General features: G+C 39.5%; 1 protein-coding gene across 11 annotated transcripts in view; it reads right to left on the bottom strand.

Annotated features, from left to right (window-relative positions):
* Positions 1-17,298, bottom strand: part of LOC144929103 (protein furry homolog-like) — a 349,363-nt gene that overhangs the window by 72,290 nt on the left and 259,775 nt on the right. For all 11 annotated transcript variants that reach the window (XM_078852535.1, XM_078852539.1, XM_078852543.1 and 8 more), the window contains 7 exons: positions 15,602-16,209; positions 14,965-15,062; positions 11,342-11,512; positions 10,135-10,275; positions 3,701-3,898; positions 2,060-2,221; positions 1,659-1,733 (listed from right to left, as the gene is read on the bottom strand). In XM_078852535.1, coding sequence (XP_078708661.1) covers positions 1,659-1,733; positions 2,060-2,221; positions 3,701-3,898; positions 10,135-10,275; positions 11,342-11,512; positions 14,965-15,062; positions 15,602-16,209 — 1,453 coding nt within the window. The remainder of the gene's footprint in view (positions 1-1,658; positions 1,734-2,059; positions 2,222-3,700; positions 3,899-10,134; positions 10,276-11,341; positions 11,513-14,964; positions 15,063-15,601; positions 16,210-17,298) is intronic.

The raw sequence follows: 17,298 nt of genomic DNA, 5'->3' as shown, positions 1-17,298 counted from the left end.
GCCTCATTGGCACCGATGACGGTACAGTCGAAGGCACTTTGAGTACTGGTACACACTACTGAAATAGGCATTGGAACTGAAGAAGTTGGTATCAGACCCGCAGATACAGAGTGCTCTAAAATTGTTGTCAGTACCAAAAATAGCATTTGCACTGTCAGTCCTCTCAGTACTGAACAGGAAGTCAGCAGTAACCCATGAATGATGGGTATGACGTGATGCAGACAACAGTGCCATCAACAATAAGTCAGCCACCAATCCAGGAAGTGCCAAGGACACCGAAGACAAAGCCACCACAGTCAAATGTTCTTGAAGTGGTGATTCACGAACAGACAAGCGCAGCAAGTCCTCTGCTGTCTGATACTTCCCCATTTCTGCTCAGTATTCGGCTGTTTATATATTCATGTTAACCTGAGCCACAGCCAACTCACTGGGAGGTTGTGTTCAGTTGGGTAGCCATGTTAGTACTATGACAGAGGTTTTCAAACTTTTTTTCTGGGGACCCAGTTGAAGAAAATTGTTGATGCCCGTGACCCAACGGAGCTGGGGATGAGGGGTTTAGGGTGTGGGAGGGGCTCAGGGCTGGGGCAGACGGTTGGGGTGTGGGAGGGGGTCAGGGCTCTGGCCTGCGGGGTGCAAGCTCTGGGGTGGGGCCAGGGATGAGGGTTTGGGGGGGGTTAGGGCTGGGCGTTGGGGTGCAGGAGAGGGTTAGGGCTCTGGGCTAGGGGTGCAGGCTCTGGGCTGGGCTGGGAGATGAGGAGTTTGGGGTGCAGGAAGGGGTTCTAGGTTTGGGGGGCTTAGGGCTGGGGCAGGGGGTTGGGGCACAGATTTACCTCTGGTGGCTCCTGGTCAGCGGTGCAGCCAAGATACAGAGGCAGGCTTCCCACCTGTCCTAGCACCATGGACCGTGCTGCGCCTGAAGTGGCCAGCAGCAAGTCCGGCTCCTAGACGGAGGCACGCAAGTGGCTTTGCGTGACTCTCGCCCGCGGGCACCTCCCACCCTCCCCCCAGTTCCCATTGGCTGGAGTGCGGAGCCAGTGCTTGGGGTGGGGGCAGCAGACGGAGCCCCATAGCCCCCTGCTTAAAAGCTGGACCCGCTGCTGGCTGCTTCCGGGGCACAGCGAGGTGTCAAAACAGGTAGGGACTAGCCTGCCTTAGCTGGGCGGCACCGCCGACAGGACTTTTAACGTCCCAGTCAGTGGTGCTGACCAGAGAGACTTAGTGCCTGACATGCCGTGCGACCCAGTACTGGGTTGCGACCCGAAGTTTGAAAAACACTGTACCATGACAACTAAGTCCCTCTCAGAGTTGCTGCTTTCCAGGGTATAGTCTACATTCTTTGTTCCTAGATGGGATGACCTTTCATTTAGCAAGCAACCCAATCTTTGTGTCATCTGCAAACTTTATCAGCAATGATTTTATATCTTCCTACAGGTAATTGGTAAAAATACTGAATAGCACTGGACCAAGAATGGACTCCTGCTGTACTTAACTGGAAGCACCTTTGATGATTCCTCATTAATAATTACAATTTGAAATTTATTAGCCAGTTTTGTGAATTTCTGAACTGCAATTATGACAAAATATTTTTTGTTTTCTTATTAATACTATCAGACCTGAACATGCACTAGTATTTGCTACTGGAATTTAGAAATACTTACTGATGGATTTTTGGGGAGACCAGATTCTGGACCACACAGTGAGAGCACATTCATTAGCTTCTCTCTCGTTCTTCTCTGAAAATAAATAAATAAATAAATAAATCAATCACATAGCATAATACTTATTAGAAATACAAAATCTTCCAGGCAGATTACAAGTGTAAAACATCTGATACTTATAAGCAGATATCTCAGATGTTGAGGTCTTAAGAAATATCTTTAAAGAAAAAAGATTTTCATTATGCCAATACAGTTATCATTGCAAAATAGTTAACTAATATTCAGTAACTGTTAAGACATACTGTTGATTCCAAATTATATTTCAAACACACACACTATATACATTACACTGTACTTTTTATTGAGACACATGGATTTTGCTGTATTTTCATATAATGTACCTGTGACAGCTGCGGCCTTTTCCAGCTGACAGGGACCAAGGCATTGGAATTGGACCCAGATGAAGTTGAAGAAGTGCTCCGAGTGACAGCAATGACTTTTGGCTTCCCATTTCTGCCAGCTGCACTGTGCTGATCACCATATTTATTCCCAATAATTGGGGTCTGCCAGATGAAAAATAAAATAAAATCAAAGAATCATAGAAATACAGGGCTGGCAGTGACCACAAAAGGTCATCTAGTTCATCCCCCCTGAACTAAGGCAGGATTAAGTATACCTATTCCATCCCTGACATGTGTTTGTCTAACTTGTCTAAATGTTAGTTTCAAATTCAAATATTTATTAGTAAGACATTATTATCAATTTCAGAACTACTAGTAGTATTACACTAAAACTCAGTTTACTAATTTAATTTCGTAAGCAACAGCAGAACCTCATATGTGATTATACTAAGCACCCACACACCATAGGTGCAGCATGAGCCAGAATACGAAGAACATACCCATATTTTGCATGAAGTTGTATCTTGCATATTTGCTGCCCCCCACTCCTGTTTAAAAATATGTAAGCTTGACACAGGAAAGCCAATCTTTTTTCAAATCTCATCTTAAAATATATCTGGGCCAACACCAGAACACAGGATCTGAACTCTCTCAAGCTTTGGGAAGTTGGTTATGGCCTGTTAATGTACTCTTTTTTGCCCCCTTTTTTTAAACTGGCCCCAAACTCTACTATTGGCTTTATGACTAAATGAAGGATTTTGTGAAACAGTTTGTTTGAAATGCAAAATATGTAACAAGGTGTGTTTATAAAGTATAAAAACACATTTGGTCTAGTTTGACAACCTAGTGACTTCAGTGAGAAATGTACATGTAAAACTTGCACTCTACTCGTTAAACAGTCAGAGAAAATACATCAAATTCCACAAAAAAAAAAATCTGAGCTTGTTTAATGCAAAAATTACTGCCCATTTTACTGTTGATAACCACAGCCCAAAATGAAAATTCTAATGCACTAAAATTTGTGACCCGAACTCTGTCCCAGTTGGAATGTAATCTGAATCACAAAATAATTTATGTACAGCTGACATTTTTGGTTTGTATATATGCACCATATTATTTTCCACAGATAGCTGAAGCCCTTTTAGGTCAAAGTTGATGCTACTGGTGAGAAAGATGCAATCTTGACTGAAGTTTAGATAGGCTGCTTTATGACAAGACTGGAATACACTGGATAGGATTAAATTATTTTTGAGATAAAAATGGAATATACAATTCTTGGCAAATTATGATGATTAAGGGCTTGGCAGTGCAACCCTTATATTGGTGACCACTTTCTCATGTGAGTAGTCCCATTGACTTTAATGAGGCTAGTCCAATGAGGAAGTGCTCAAAGAGGAAGGATTACACAAATTGAGCCCAAACAGGACCCAAAGTTCACTTTTCAGTAGTAGTCTAATTTAATTAAGTCTGACAAATAAACTACTTAGGAGTTTAATATTATTAAATCTTAAAAACTGGTTTGTATTTATTTTTTTTCTAATTACATCTTTCAAAACTCTTGCATTATAAACATGAGTAATAAGAGAATCTCAGATTGTAATATGATGTCATTATTACATTCCAATTATAGATAAGAATTACCTCTGATATATCAAAATGAAAATCTAAGGTCTTCCCAGGTAGTTCCTTGGAGACATTATTAAACATTTTTGTGAATGAGATTTCAGGAGAACCTATATCACCTCCATAAGATTTTGGAATATCATTAGGTACAACGAGACTTGCTGATCGAGACACCACCAGTTTCAAAATATTAAGGGCCTCCTTCCAGTATGGACTCTACCAGAAAATAAAATGTACACACATTACAAAATAGTTACTTCCAGTAAATGTAGCAATCTATAGCACACAGCAGACTTTGTTCATGATACTTTAGGTGGACAGGTGTTAATCACAGATTTTTCCGTTTTAAAACACGTACAGAAAAGCTCACCTCTTTCAATATCAATGTGTACCCTTTGTATATATAAGTCTGGAAGGCACAAAGCAAAATATGGCAAAATTTCAGCTGCCATGTTCACTCCAGGCAATGAATAGCATAAAACTGTCATTATACAGTGCATTAAGACATTACATGAAGGAATGTGCCTTGAAAGTGTCTGATGTATGTATGCATTGTGATAAACACAATTGTTAGAATGTGTTAGTCAGATATAAAAAAAAAAATTTGTGATAAAGAAATGAACTTTATATAGTGAAATAATACTTCCTAACATTTCTACAAACAACTTGTCCCAGTGTTCTGTATTCTAGATTAAGGCCTTATGGTCTGTAAGGGGCAGAGGATAGTAGGGATGGGGATATACCCTGCATTCTGCTTCCTCCTCAAGGAGAGAGACAATAAAGTGGAGATAACAGAGCATACAGGAAAGCAGGTAGTAGAGCAAGGAAAGTGAGAAAAGGAGTCTTTGGAAGTAGCAGAAGGGGAGGCATTGGAGAAAAGGTGCATAAGGAGGGAATGGTAGCAGCATGAGGGTGTTCCACGGCTCTGCACATCCCATGAGGCTCGCTGCCTTCTCTCCTGATTAGCCTTGGAAAGGGTCATCTGGGCATCACCCAACTGCAAGCCTTAGGAAACGTGTTGGGGACCGTTATTAGACTGCAGATTAGAACAAACCCAAATAGAGTAGTTGGCCTCCTTTCAAGTCAAAATAGTATAATTGGGAAACTGACAATCTTATTTAGACTTCTCATTTGGTTGATGATCCAATTTTAGCTCACAAGGCTTGTGCATGTTTTGGGGAGTAGGACTTTGGTTGACACCTGAGGAATATTCTAAGACACCTGAGGGTGATGATTGAGGGCCCCAATGAGGATCCTAATGCCTATAGGATAGTGGTCTCCAACCTTTTTACACATAAGATCACTTTTTGAATTTAAGTGCAACTCAGAATCTACCCTGCCCTTTCCCCAAAGCCCCACCCTGCTCACTCCATCCCTCCCTCTCCCCAACCCTCACTCATTTTCACCGGGCTGGGGCTGTGGGTTGGGGTCCATGAGGGGGTATGGGCTCTAAGAGGGAGTTTGGGTGCAGGAAGGGATATGGGGGTGCTGAATGGGCTCCACGAATGGGCTCAGGGCTGGGGTGCAGGCTCCTGCCAGGCAGCACTTACCTCAGACAGCACCCAGTCAGTGATGCAGCGGGGCTAAGGCAGGCTCCCTGCCTGCCCTTGCCCCATGCTGCTCCCGGAAGGGGCCAATGTGCCCCTGCGGGGGTATGTGGCTCCACACACTGCCCCTCTCTGCAGGCACCACTCCCGTAGCTCCCATTGGCCACAGCTCCCCGTTCCCAGCCAATGGGAGCTACAGAGGTCGTGCTTGCAGGCAGGAGTGCACAGAAACCCCTGCTCCTCCGTCCCACGGGGCTGCAAGGGCATGCTGGCTGTTTCCAGGAGCAGCGTGGTGCCAAGGCAGACAGGGAGCCTGCCTTACGGCAGCCCCGCTACACTACCAGACTTTTAGTGGCCTGAGATTGTGATCAACAGGGAGAGTCTCCAAGATCGACCAGTCAATCACAATCAACCGGTTGGTGACCAATAGGGGGTGGGGTTTGAGTACATCTCAGTAAACATCCTATTTACCCAGTTGGCGCTCTAACTCCTGTGTTCCTCTTAAAGTCTGCAGTAGTGGGTCTCACCCTCCTGGGGACCTCAGGAGATTTACAGGAAAGAAAGGAGCAAAGCTGCAATACATTGAAGGGGCTGATTTTTTTTTTTTTGGTCCATTCTCCCACTTCCTGCAGACTCCACGAGGTTCCCAGGAAGAGATATCCTTGCTTCTACTTCTTAGATTGTATGCACGAGTAGGGTTCTCTTCCTGCGGACTTCAAAGTCAGAACAAGAAGAATGTCTCTACAAACTCACTGCTTTCCAAAATTTCATATTAGGTGTACTTTAAAACTAAGGAAATGCCACAGACAAAATCTTTATTAAGATGGAGACAAAGCTGCAGACAGATATCAGTTATTTAAATATATATCACCTTTCAAGAATGTATGAATTAGAAAACATTAGAAAGCAAGCAAATTAGGTGTTAAAGTTAGTGCTCTCATTAAGAAGTGCATCTCTTATTCAAACAACCACCACTGTTGTGTCTTTTTTAAGAGTGACTTAATGCGGATATATTTAGATAAGGTTTAAGAGAGAAAAAGTAATTAATGTAAGGGTTATGACACTTGCCACAAATAATAGTTGCACCATAAAAGTATCCTTAAGGTATTTAATTAAAAAATTGTTTCTACGTGAATTTTTAGGTTAAAGCTGACATAATTATTTACTGGACAACTGATGTATTAGGTAGTTAGCTTTGTATGTTTGCAAATCTTGCAGACTGAAAACAGATGTAAGGGTGAAAAAGAACTCCAAAAAATATTATTTTACAACGGGGGTATCTATATGCAGAATGGGGATTATAATATTTGAATATCAATTTGCTTTTGTTTTCTCTGTACTTAAATCACAGCTATATTTACCAGCAATTTTAAGTACATACTGAAAGATTTTGTCAAGAAATTGTATTTTTTATTTTATAAAAAATTATTAATAGAGCAATATTGCAATTAACATGATAAAATATTTTTTAAAAACCTAAAAAAAATAGGTAATTCTGGATATTGGATAATACCCCTTTAAAAGAGACTACTGTCTAGGAAAGAGATTACAGAAGCTTTCTATATATTTAGTATGTGTGTGAATTTGAGAGTGAAGTTGGCCCTCTTCTATTATTTTTATTTATTTGTATTACTGTACCACATAGGAGCCCCTCTCATGGACCAGAACTCCGCCCGATTAGGCCGGGGCATAGCCACGAGTGGGCCTGGGTGGGCAATGGCCCACCCACTTAGCATCCAAGACAACCACCACCCTGCCAGGCTCTGTTCCGGCCCCAGTGCTTGCCCCGCTCTGCGTTGCAGTGGGCAATGGACACACTGGCCAGAGGGCCCCCAGGGGCCAAGGCGCACATCTGGGGAGTGAGTTCAGGGCGCAGGGGCTTGCCCCACTTAGCCTGCCCGGCACTGCAGCCGGGGAGCGTGGTTAGGGTACGGGGGCTTGCCCGCCCACAAGCCCCCGCATCCCAACTTCTCTTCCTGGCTGGAGCGCCTTACAAGTGGACAGAGTGGGACAAGCCCCGCACCCCAACCCCGCTCCCCGGCTGGAGCACCGAGCATATAGGTGGAGCGGGACAAGCCACTGCACCCCAACCCCCCTCCCCGGATGGAGTGCTGGGCAGGCAGGCTAAGCAGGGAAGCCCCTGCACCCTGACCCCACTCCCCAGATGCACGCATGGGCCCCCAGGGACCCCTGGCCAGCATGTCCATCGCCACTGCAAGGCTGGCTGGAGAGGGTGAGGGGAAGCAGCTCCGATCCCTCCTGCCCCTCCCTTGCCCCCCTCAATGCCCACCCACCCACCCAAAGTCAGGGCCCACCCAGGTGTCCCATCCTAGCTATGCCACTGTATTAGGCTCTGTACAAACCCAGAACAAAAAGATCATCCCTGTGCCAAGAAGTTTACAATCTAAATATAAGACAAGAGACTAGCTGGACACGGACAGATGGGGGGAGTACAAGGAAACAATGAGACAATATTAACCTGCATGTAAGGCAGTGGTCTCTGCCCATGAGTGAAATTACCCATTGTGAAAATTTGTGTAGGCATCAGAGTTTTGAGGAGGGATTTGAAGGTGACTAATGATGTGGCTGTGTAGAAGCACTTACCAAGTGTGTGGGGGCAGCATGGAAGAAAGCATGAAGGTATTTGTGCTTCTATATGAAAAGTAACCAAAACCACTGAAGCAGTTTCTATTGGAACAAACATTTTAAAATTATGTACTAAGGTAATATTGCCTTAGTCGTCCAAAGGATTGTATTGTGAATTGGTACTTGAAGTAAGGAAGCAGTTTGCTCAAATTTAAAAGTGCTCCAGGAAAGTGGCTCTATTTTCCTCTTCTTCCTTCTGCCATTTCAGAATTCAAGCAGCTTTACTGAAGTCTTTTTTCAAATCATCCAAAATTGTTAATTTCATTTTAAACAGCAAGTTCACAACCAAACAGCTGAACTAGATGGATTTTTGCCAAGATTGTTGCTTTATTTGTTCTAATGCTATTTTAAAAGCGATTCAGCAAAATTTTGAATAGATGATATATCTTCCTGCAGCTTTACTTTAACTATTTAGACTTCAGTGCAGGTTAAATTTAACAATATATACATAAAAAAGGTTTTATTCTTTAAATCAGTTTCAGACACCCCCCACATAAACAAAGCAGAAGCATCTACAAGCATTTTATATGGGGTCAGGCTGAAGCAGCCTTTGAAGTAATCAGGACAAGAGTACGAGAACACAACAGGAAGCATATGGGCTAAGTGCACTCTCTTTAATTGAATACTGATGGCCTTCAAAATAGTGAGCAGTTCCAGCTGGGAAGATGGTGGGGGGAGGAGAGGAGAGAAAGCGAAAACACATCAGAAGAAGCATATCAGCAGGGTGAGCTTTTATGTTGCTCAAAGTTTTAGGATTCTCCCTGACTGAAAAAGCTTCAGTCTTTGAAAATATATACACAGTTGCTAAACAACATTTAAATATATGGCAATCTCTTTATCAACAGTATGTTTCACACCTTTGTAAAAATGATTTTTTCTTAAATAAAATAATAAATAAAAGTTACTTTTTAAAAGTTACTATTTTATAAGATAAACAATCACTCTCCAAATTGTAGTAATAACTGAACCTTTACTGGTAATGGATATCTGTTGGCCTTCAGTCTTATGGTGTGCCCAATGCTTGTGTACATCTCACTACAAATGTACGCAGTCTTGGGTAGTTCTTTACTAAATTTAATTATTAACAGTAGATTCTCACTGTAGAGTCCTGAGAAACTAGCCAATCCTACCATATCTAAAGCATCATAAAAATGTTTCTTTTCTTTTCCTTTTTCACTTCGTGTTATTGAAAAGAACAAATTCTACTCTGCCAAAGCATCCAGCTACGACTATGTACTTTTCTTTCATTACCACCAGCATTCCAACAGCTAATTTCTTCTTCACATAAATTACTAATTAAGATTATATTCAACAGAGATAAAAAAAAGTGTTCCTAAAGAAGTTAAAGGTGAAGAGAGCAGATGTCAGGCCAGCAAACTATGGTTACATTGATCATCCAGTTATGCCTAATGTCTCCTGACAAGAGGACAATAACTAAAGTGCATATCTATCATAACAAAATTTCCAGAGAATACTACTCTTCCTGGTTAATTACGATTAAGCCATTTTGTGGAACTACATTTCACAATAAAGTTGAGGGATAAAGAAAAAAAATCAGAACTTTGTAGATTGAAATGATTATACACTTCAGGCATTTTTGTGAAGTTTTTCTATAAAAAGCCAAAATTTCTTCCAGGGATTACATTTTCTATAAACTGTGTTGCAAATGTGAAACAATGAATTACCAGAGGCATAATTTTGTCATGGTTGCTATCATCTAAAGAAATGTACTTGAATTTCATGAAGCTGTACTTTAATGTGTCTGTGTCCAGCTGAGGAACATTAATATTGGTGCAAGTAGTTCAAATAAGCATTTAACTGTGAAGCTTCTCTTTGAAAACAAATATGCCTAAAGAAGGAATTTCTGCAGTATTTGGATGTAAACATATTCCCTTATTCACAAAATTGCACTCTAATAGCTGAAAGCTCATATTTTGTTATCACTATATACATAGAGGCCCAAACCTGTAAATAGATATTTGTGTAAATTTACTCTTGTAAGTAGTTCCATTAAAGTCAGTAAGTCTACTAATGTGAGTACAGTTAAATACATAGGCAAGTGTATACAGGTTTGGGTCCACTACTTATAAAACAAACACTACTGGATTTCACTTAGCGCTGTCATCTTAGTAAAGTCAAGTGACTATATTTTTCAATAATCTGCATTCAAAAATAGTGCTAAGTGCATCTGCATGAAATTTTTCTTGACTTCATAAATATACAATGTTTTCTGGTTATTTACATTTTCAGAATACATACCTGAACATATTTACCAATAACCTTTATGATCTCCAGATTAAACTGCTTCACTGGTGCTGCAGACAGGTCAATATGACTCAGAAGACTGTAAATGATTTGCAATAAAGATTGCTGCATACTGGATAACCCTTTCTCTAACAGCTAAAAATAAAATTGAAAAAGTTCATTTTAATCAGGTTGCTTGATGGCAGCACACAGTACAAAGGTCATAATATAATAATAAATGCTAGCTAACTTTGATACAGATTTCCTTTTTCCCTTTTATATTTATATTTATGTGGTAAATTAAAGATTTATTTCAAAACTTCAAGATCTGGCTTGGAAAAGAGAATACAGCAGAATACAACTCTTCTAAATCCCAAAGCTCCCTGAATTTATATGTATGTTTCTTTAACAATACTGTACAAGAACAGGAAAAACTGCAAATAATGTTATATACAGGACTTTTGATCTATAAGGCTTACAGAAGTTTGATCCATACAATTGCTATGGTCTTTATCAATAAAATATTCACAAAAACTCAAAGATTCATACAGGGGAAAATAAAAATCAAGAGATACTGGGGTTGTCAGTTTTAAGCAATGCATTTTAAGGGCCAGTTCTGGTAAGCTCTCCATGCAGAGCACTTACATTAGAGGCAGTTCTGCACATGGAGGGCTTGCAGAACTATTCACTAAATTTTGTGTGCTCAAAACAATTAGAAAAATATGCCACACAATATTTACTTCTTTACTCTCTGATTAAAATTTATTTTCTACTGAGAGCAACTTTAAATTACAGCTTAATGTGGATCAGAAAATTTCTTTTAATATATATTCTAAATATATTTCTTTAAAACCGAAATATATGTACTTTATCGAGACTTTGATAGGAATGAAAAAGAAGCAAAAGCAGCTCTGTGCCAGTAACTGATGTAAAGGGACAGAACTTAAGATTTATTGCAAAATATTACTGCCATAAAAAAATGGACCTGCCATTGGCGGGATGACCATTTCAATTTAAAAATTCAGATTCACTACTCAAAAATGGTTTTAGCCACCCTCTCCCCTCCAAATCCTACTATCTTTTAATATCACTTTTATTCCATAGAAGACTTTCTAAATATATTTTTAAAATTTTCAGGTGTGAAAAATAAAAAATGTGTCATCAATAAAGGCATGGTTTAAATCAGGCTGTCGAAATGAAATACATTTTCAGTAAAATTTACCTCTGCAAGATAAGTTACAAGGTTAAATGTGGTATCTGAGAAGGAGTCATGCAAATATCTACACACTACGTTAATCCAGTTAGAACAGTCTCTGGAATAACTGTGTGTACTGTATAAACTCATCATATGCGCCAAATTGGCAAGGGTTGGTGACTTCTCCTCTGTACAAACCTACAAAACAAAAAAAGACATTAATTTCCTTCACCCACTAAATTATTGAGTATATGGAATGTGTAATACTCTTCTCAAGTTTTAGGATTTATTTTTCAGTAACAGCGAGGACAAAGTAACCACAAGAACATCTATATTTTACAAAGTCAGGCTCAAGAATTTGAATTTACTGTAAAAATAATATAGAAAACTGATGAAGATTTAAAATTACTATTCAATATAAAAAAATGTGCAGAGTATTTACACTGTTAAAATAACATAACCACCTAGGGCTAGAGTCATGCCTTTGGGGGTAGCTGTACTGGAGGGGGTTTCACTAAGAGAGGGCAGCTGTAAAATCTGATCAATGAAGGCTGACTGGGAGGGGGTACATCTCCTGGCAGGCCTGGCTCTGTCCCCGCCTAGGCTGCACTTACTTTTCCACTCCACGCCATCCATACTTCTGGAGCTCTACAGCTTAGTTACAGGTTCCCTAGCAATGTGACAGGCACTCTGAGTGGCTTGCACCACGGCATCCATGCTTCAAGTTAAGTCTGTTTTAAACCAGGGAAGTCCGGACAGAAAAACTGGCACATGATGTTCCTACCGGTAACCGTTAAACTTTTTTACTGGTGGATAGTTCTCTGAAAACATCCACTCAATGTGCAGCTGCAGTCAAAAAAGCGAACAGACTGTCGGGAATCATTAAGAAAGGGATAGATAATGAGACAGAAAATATCATATTGCCTCTATATAAATCTATGGTATGCCCACATCTTAAATATTGCGTGCAGATGTGGTCACCCCATCTCAAAAAAAGATATATTGGACTTGGAAAAGGTTCAGAAAAGGGCAACAAAAATGATTAGGGGTATGGAACGGCTGCCATATGAGGAGAGATTAATAAGACTGGGACTTGTCAGCTTGGAAAAGATGACTAAGGGGGGAGTATCATAGAGGTCTATAAAATCATGACTGGTGTGGAGAAAGTAAATAAGGAAGTGTTATTTACTTCTTCTCATAACACAAGAGCTACGGGCCACCAAATGAAATTAATAGGCAGCAGGTTTAAAACAAACAAAAAAGTATTTTTTCACACAACGCACAGTCAACCATGCTGATGATGCTCGTTAAAAAAATAATGCATTAATTAAATTTGTGACTGAACTCCTTGGGGGAGAATTGTATGTCTCCTACTCCGTTTTACTTGCATTCTGCCATATATTTCATGTTATAGCAGTCTCGGATGATGACCCAGCACATGTTGTTCGTTTTAAGAACACTTTCACTGCAGATTTGACGAAACACAAAGAAGGTACCAATATGAGATTTCTAAAGATAGCTACATCACTCGACCCAAGGTTTTAGAATCCAAAGTGCCTTCCAAAATCTGAGAGGAACAATGTATAGAGCATGCTTTCAGAAGTCTTAAAAGAGCAACACTCCGATGTGGAAACTACAGAACCTGAACCAACAAAAAAGAAAATCAACCTTTCTGCTGGTGGCATCTGACTCGGATAATGAAAATGAACATTCTTTGGTCCGCACTGCTTTGGATGGTTATCAAGCAGAACCTGTTATCAACATGGACACATATTGTCTGGAACAGCAGCCGAAGCATGAAGGGGCATACAAAATGTTTAGCATAACTGGTATGTAAATACATGGCAATGCCGGCTACAAAAGTGCCGTGTGAACATCTGTTTTCACTTTCAGGTGACGTTGTAAATAAGAAGCGGGCAGCATTATCTCCCGTAAATGTAAATGGACTTGTTTGTCTTTGCGATTGGCTGAAGAAGTAGTACTGAGTGGACTTGTACACTCTGAAGTTTTACATTTTTTTGTTGTTGCTACATAACTGCATTCAAAAACAAAATCTACATTTGTAAGTTGGACTTACATGATAAAGAGATTGCACTACAGTACTTGTATAAGGTGAATTGAAAAATACTATTTATTTTGTTTGCCATTTTTACAGGGCAAATATTTATAATAAAAATAATATAAAGTGAGCACTGTACACTTTGTATACTGTGTTGTAATTAAAAATCAATATTTTTTAAAATGGAGAAAAAATCCAAAAATATTTAATACATTTCAATTGGTATTCTATTGTATAACAGTGCGATAAAAAGTGCGATTAATCATGATTAATTTTTTTAACAATTAATTTTTTGAGTTAATTGCGTGAGTTAACTGCAATTAATCAACAGCCCTACTAATAAAAGTTCATATGTATTTTAACTGCCTTAAATGAAATAAGCGTTTGTCCTTTTTGAAAAAAAGTTAATTACATTGCTCACTGCTGATCTTCATTTAATCTTCCCCTCCCATCAGTTCTCTTTCTCTATCCTCCTGCTCTTCTGCATATACTTTGCTGTTGCCTGCACCCTTCTCCTCCTCTCCCTTGAACATGCCCTAACACCTAGTCCTTTATTCTATCTGTTCCCCTGGACATATATCTAGCTGTCTTGTTCCCTTCTTCTCGGGACATTCCCCTCCCTCTGGTAACTGGCAGCTCCATTCACACTATGGATCCTGTGCCTGAGGGCAGTTTTGTTCCTCTCCTGCTCTTATAACAATACCACTACCTAGCTCTTACATAGCACTTTACAAAATGAGGTCAGTATGATTATCCCCATTTTACAGATGGGGTAACTGAGACAGATTCTGGAATAGAACTCAAGTCTCAATCCAGTGTTCTATTCAGTAGGTCACACTGCCTGCCCTATTGTATAGCTGCCATCTTATTTCCATTTCCATGCTCTTCTTTCCAATGAAGTGCTCTGGGGACCACCAATAGACCATGGATTCATTTGGGAACTGCTGGTGCATATTTTACCCCACTTTCATAAAGAATACAATTTAAAAAGTCATTTAAATCAATTTTCCACAAGATAATCATTGTTTTCAAGTAACAAAAACTGTACATTACTTGTTTTTCCAAAACACACCAGTCTCAAAGGTAAGGACCATTTCCTTACTAGAATTAAACTGTGAAATACACTTGAAAATTAAAAATTATAAATGTGATTTAAAGAAATTAAGTTCACTAGCTGTGACAACCATCTCTTTTTTTTTTAATTTAAAAAAAAAAAAAAAAGTCTTTTGCAACACTAGCAACAGGAAGAATTGCTTCTTACCTTCCCAATTTATAGGTTGAGCCTAATGGCTACTCTGATCCTATAGAGGAGTACTTAGAGCCTGATCCAAAGACCACTGATTTCAGTGTAGATACTCCCCCTGACTTCACAGAACTTTAGATAAGGCCCTTAGAGAACAATTACTTCTCATTAACACAATTATTATAGATAGGTCTTAGACATGGAAGAAGAAAATTTACTGGAAAAGCAGCATTGTACTACTTTAGAGAGATAATTGGTATGAAAGGTACATCTCTATTTTGGCTGTAAAAGTGAAAGTCTAAGTTGTGAATAATTCCCTGAATGTTATTTTAAAAAATATTTACATACCTTCGCTATCCTGTCTGCTGTTTCTTTACAGAACTGAGTTGGGTTATCAAAATGTTGGATTAGATGAGGCAGTAAGCACAAGATGTTAAGAGGAAATCCTGCAGACAAACAAATGGTGCTGAAGTTATGTGAGCACACAACGAACTTTTAGTATTTTAAAAATAAGATCTCTGTAACCAAAACTGCTTTATTATTTAAGATGGAAGTAGAATGATCACCTAATCAGTTAAACAAAATTACTAAGTAACCTGCTCTTATTCAGCACAATGGCAAGCTCTTAAGAGAATATGCAAAGGTTTAGAACAGCACTAAACCAAGGCCACTATGACTAAATGGTTTCAGAAGGAAAAAACTGATGTATGTTCTTACTTACTTTGGAAACAAATTTACTATAATGTAATATACAATTCCAATCTTCCAGTAGGTTTACTCAAAGAAACTCTTTGCACCGGGTCTCTAGACAAATGATCATAATCTACACTGTACCTAGTGTAACAATGCTGAGGCCCACGGGATTTACTTTTGCTCTTCACTGACAATGTATATCACTACTGATTTTAATACCAAAGATTAATTTATTTTTCAGTTAACCTACTACCAAATTCAATATGGTTACATATAACTTCATTAAAGATACCTGCTAATTGGGAGGGATCAACCAATGTATGTTTGGAGACCGTGATGAGTTTACTGAGGAGGTGAACAGTCATTTCCTGTGTAGACACTGAGGTAAAGCCCTTAAGGAAGAGCTGCTGAAGACCTGGAAAGTTATTCCATTTCAGTTTACTCTGCACCTTTTCTATCTTCTCCCGACTCTCTGATTTATCAAGAGACAAGTGAATAAGCAGTTTGTTGAGCAGCCTGAGAGCCAGGAGGTATTCATATTCATAATCCGATTCTAGCAAGGATGCTGCAATCCAAAATATGGTGGCCATCAGGTTGATGGGATCAGTAGTGGGCTGCACATCATGCATTCCTCCCTCTCTCAGAGAGGAGAGGCTTCTAGTCCTTGCTAAGCTTCCACCATGGTTTATTCTTCCATCCATTATATCCAGTGTGTTGCTCCGTCGACGGTCACCTCTCCGGTCACCAATTAAACTCAGTCTCAAAGAGTTACTCCTTGCATTGCTGTAATATCCCAAACAATTGCCACTACTAATAGGACTTGTGCTTAGATTTATCTGTCCAGTGCTTTTTCTGTTAGCTGCGTACTTGTTTCCCATTACAGGATCATAATATGAGGTTCTAAAATAAAAGCAATGAAATATATTATTGCATGTAAAACATCAGACCTTCAATAATGTGCATCCTAAAAAATAAGGGCTCCAAAAAATCAATCCTCCAGCACACGCAGAGTATATTTTATTATCAGTGAGTAGGTCTCCGGAAACACTTATATCATAATGAAGTTCTTGGAGAGAGGGAGACTGCCTTATTACTTCAACACCATAGCTAGGGAAGAAATGTTTTCCAGACATAAGAAATTACCAAGATAAGAGAGCCAACCAGGGATCTAGTACAATTAGACATATTGGTCAAAACTTGAAAAATGTCAGCTAGGAATGAAGATTTGGAATTCTCATCTATTTTCTTACAGATGAGGAAAGGGAGGGAATTAAGAAATGAGGTTATTTACGTGTCCTTATATTTCTCTTAAGGTAGCATCCTAGACAGATCCATATCTTCAATGCCTTTCATACTGAGACTCAGGAGCATTTACGAAAGATATCAACATTTTCTGGAACCCATTTTATGTGGATATACAGTATAAATGCCACATTGTAATCAATAACCTTCGAACTAAGCCTAAATTTATACAGAGGAACCCCAATAACCTATTTAATCTTTTGAGTAATAGAGGGGCATGTGAGTATGGATTATTTTTTCAGTTTATAAAACACATCTCTCAACACTAGTAGGCATATATATTAGATCCTAGAATACATCTCATTGCTCAAAAACACCTCCTTATACCACCCCAGAAATTCAACCCCTTGTAGTACAGGCCTTAAGTCCAAAACCCGAGTGAAAAGACATGGGTAGCAAATGCCCCAAAATTGAATAAACTTTTGAGCTTCGCCAGACCAGTGGGGAAAGCAAATTCCAGTCGGGGCCCTCCAAGGACAATGCCTTACCATCAGCTCCTAAAGTCTGGGACTTCGAGCCTGAACCTGTGAAGTACTGAACACCCTCAACTCCCATTATGGCCAGTGTTCAATGGTGAGAAATACTGTATATTTGCCAGGATTAAACACAAACAGAAGCAGTTTCTAAGCCTTTATCCAAGACCCTGACTACCTAGGGCTAACTCTTTGAATTGTACCCAGAAGCCAA

Source organism: Lepidochelys kempii, chromosome 4 (assembly GCF_965140285.1).
Source record: "Lepidochelys kempii isolate rLepKem1 chromosome 4, rLepKem1.hap1, whole genome shotgun sequence".
NCBI lineage: Eukaryota > Metazoa > Chordata > Testudines > Cheloniidae > Lepidochelys > Lepidochelys kempii.
Note: the sequence above shows the minus strand (reverse complement) of the source record. Positions and strands in the feature narration are given on the sequence as shown.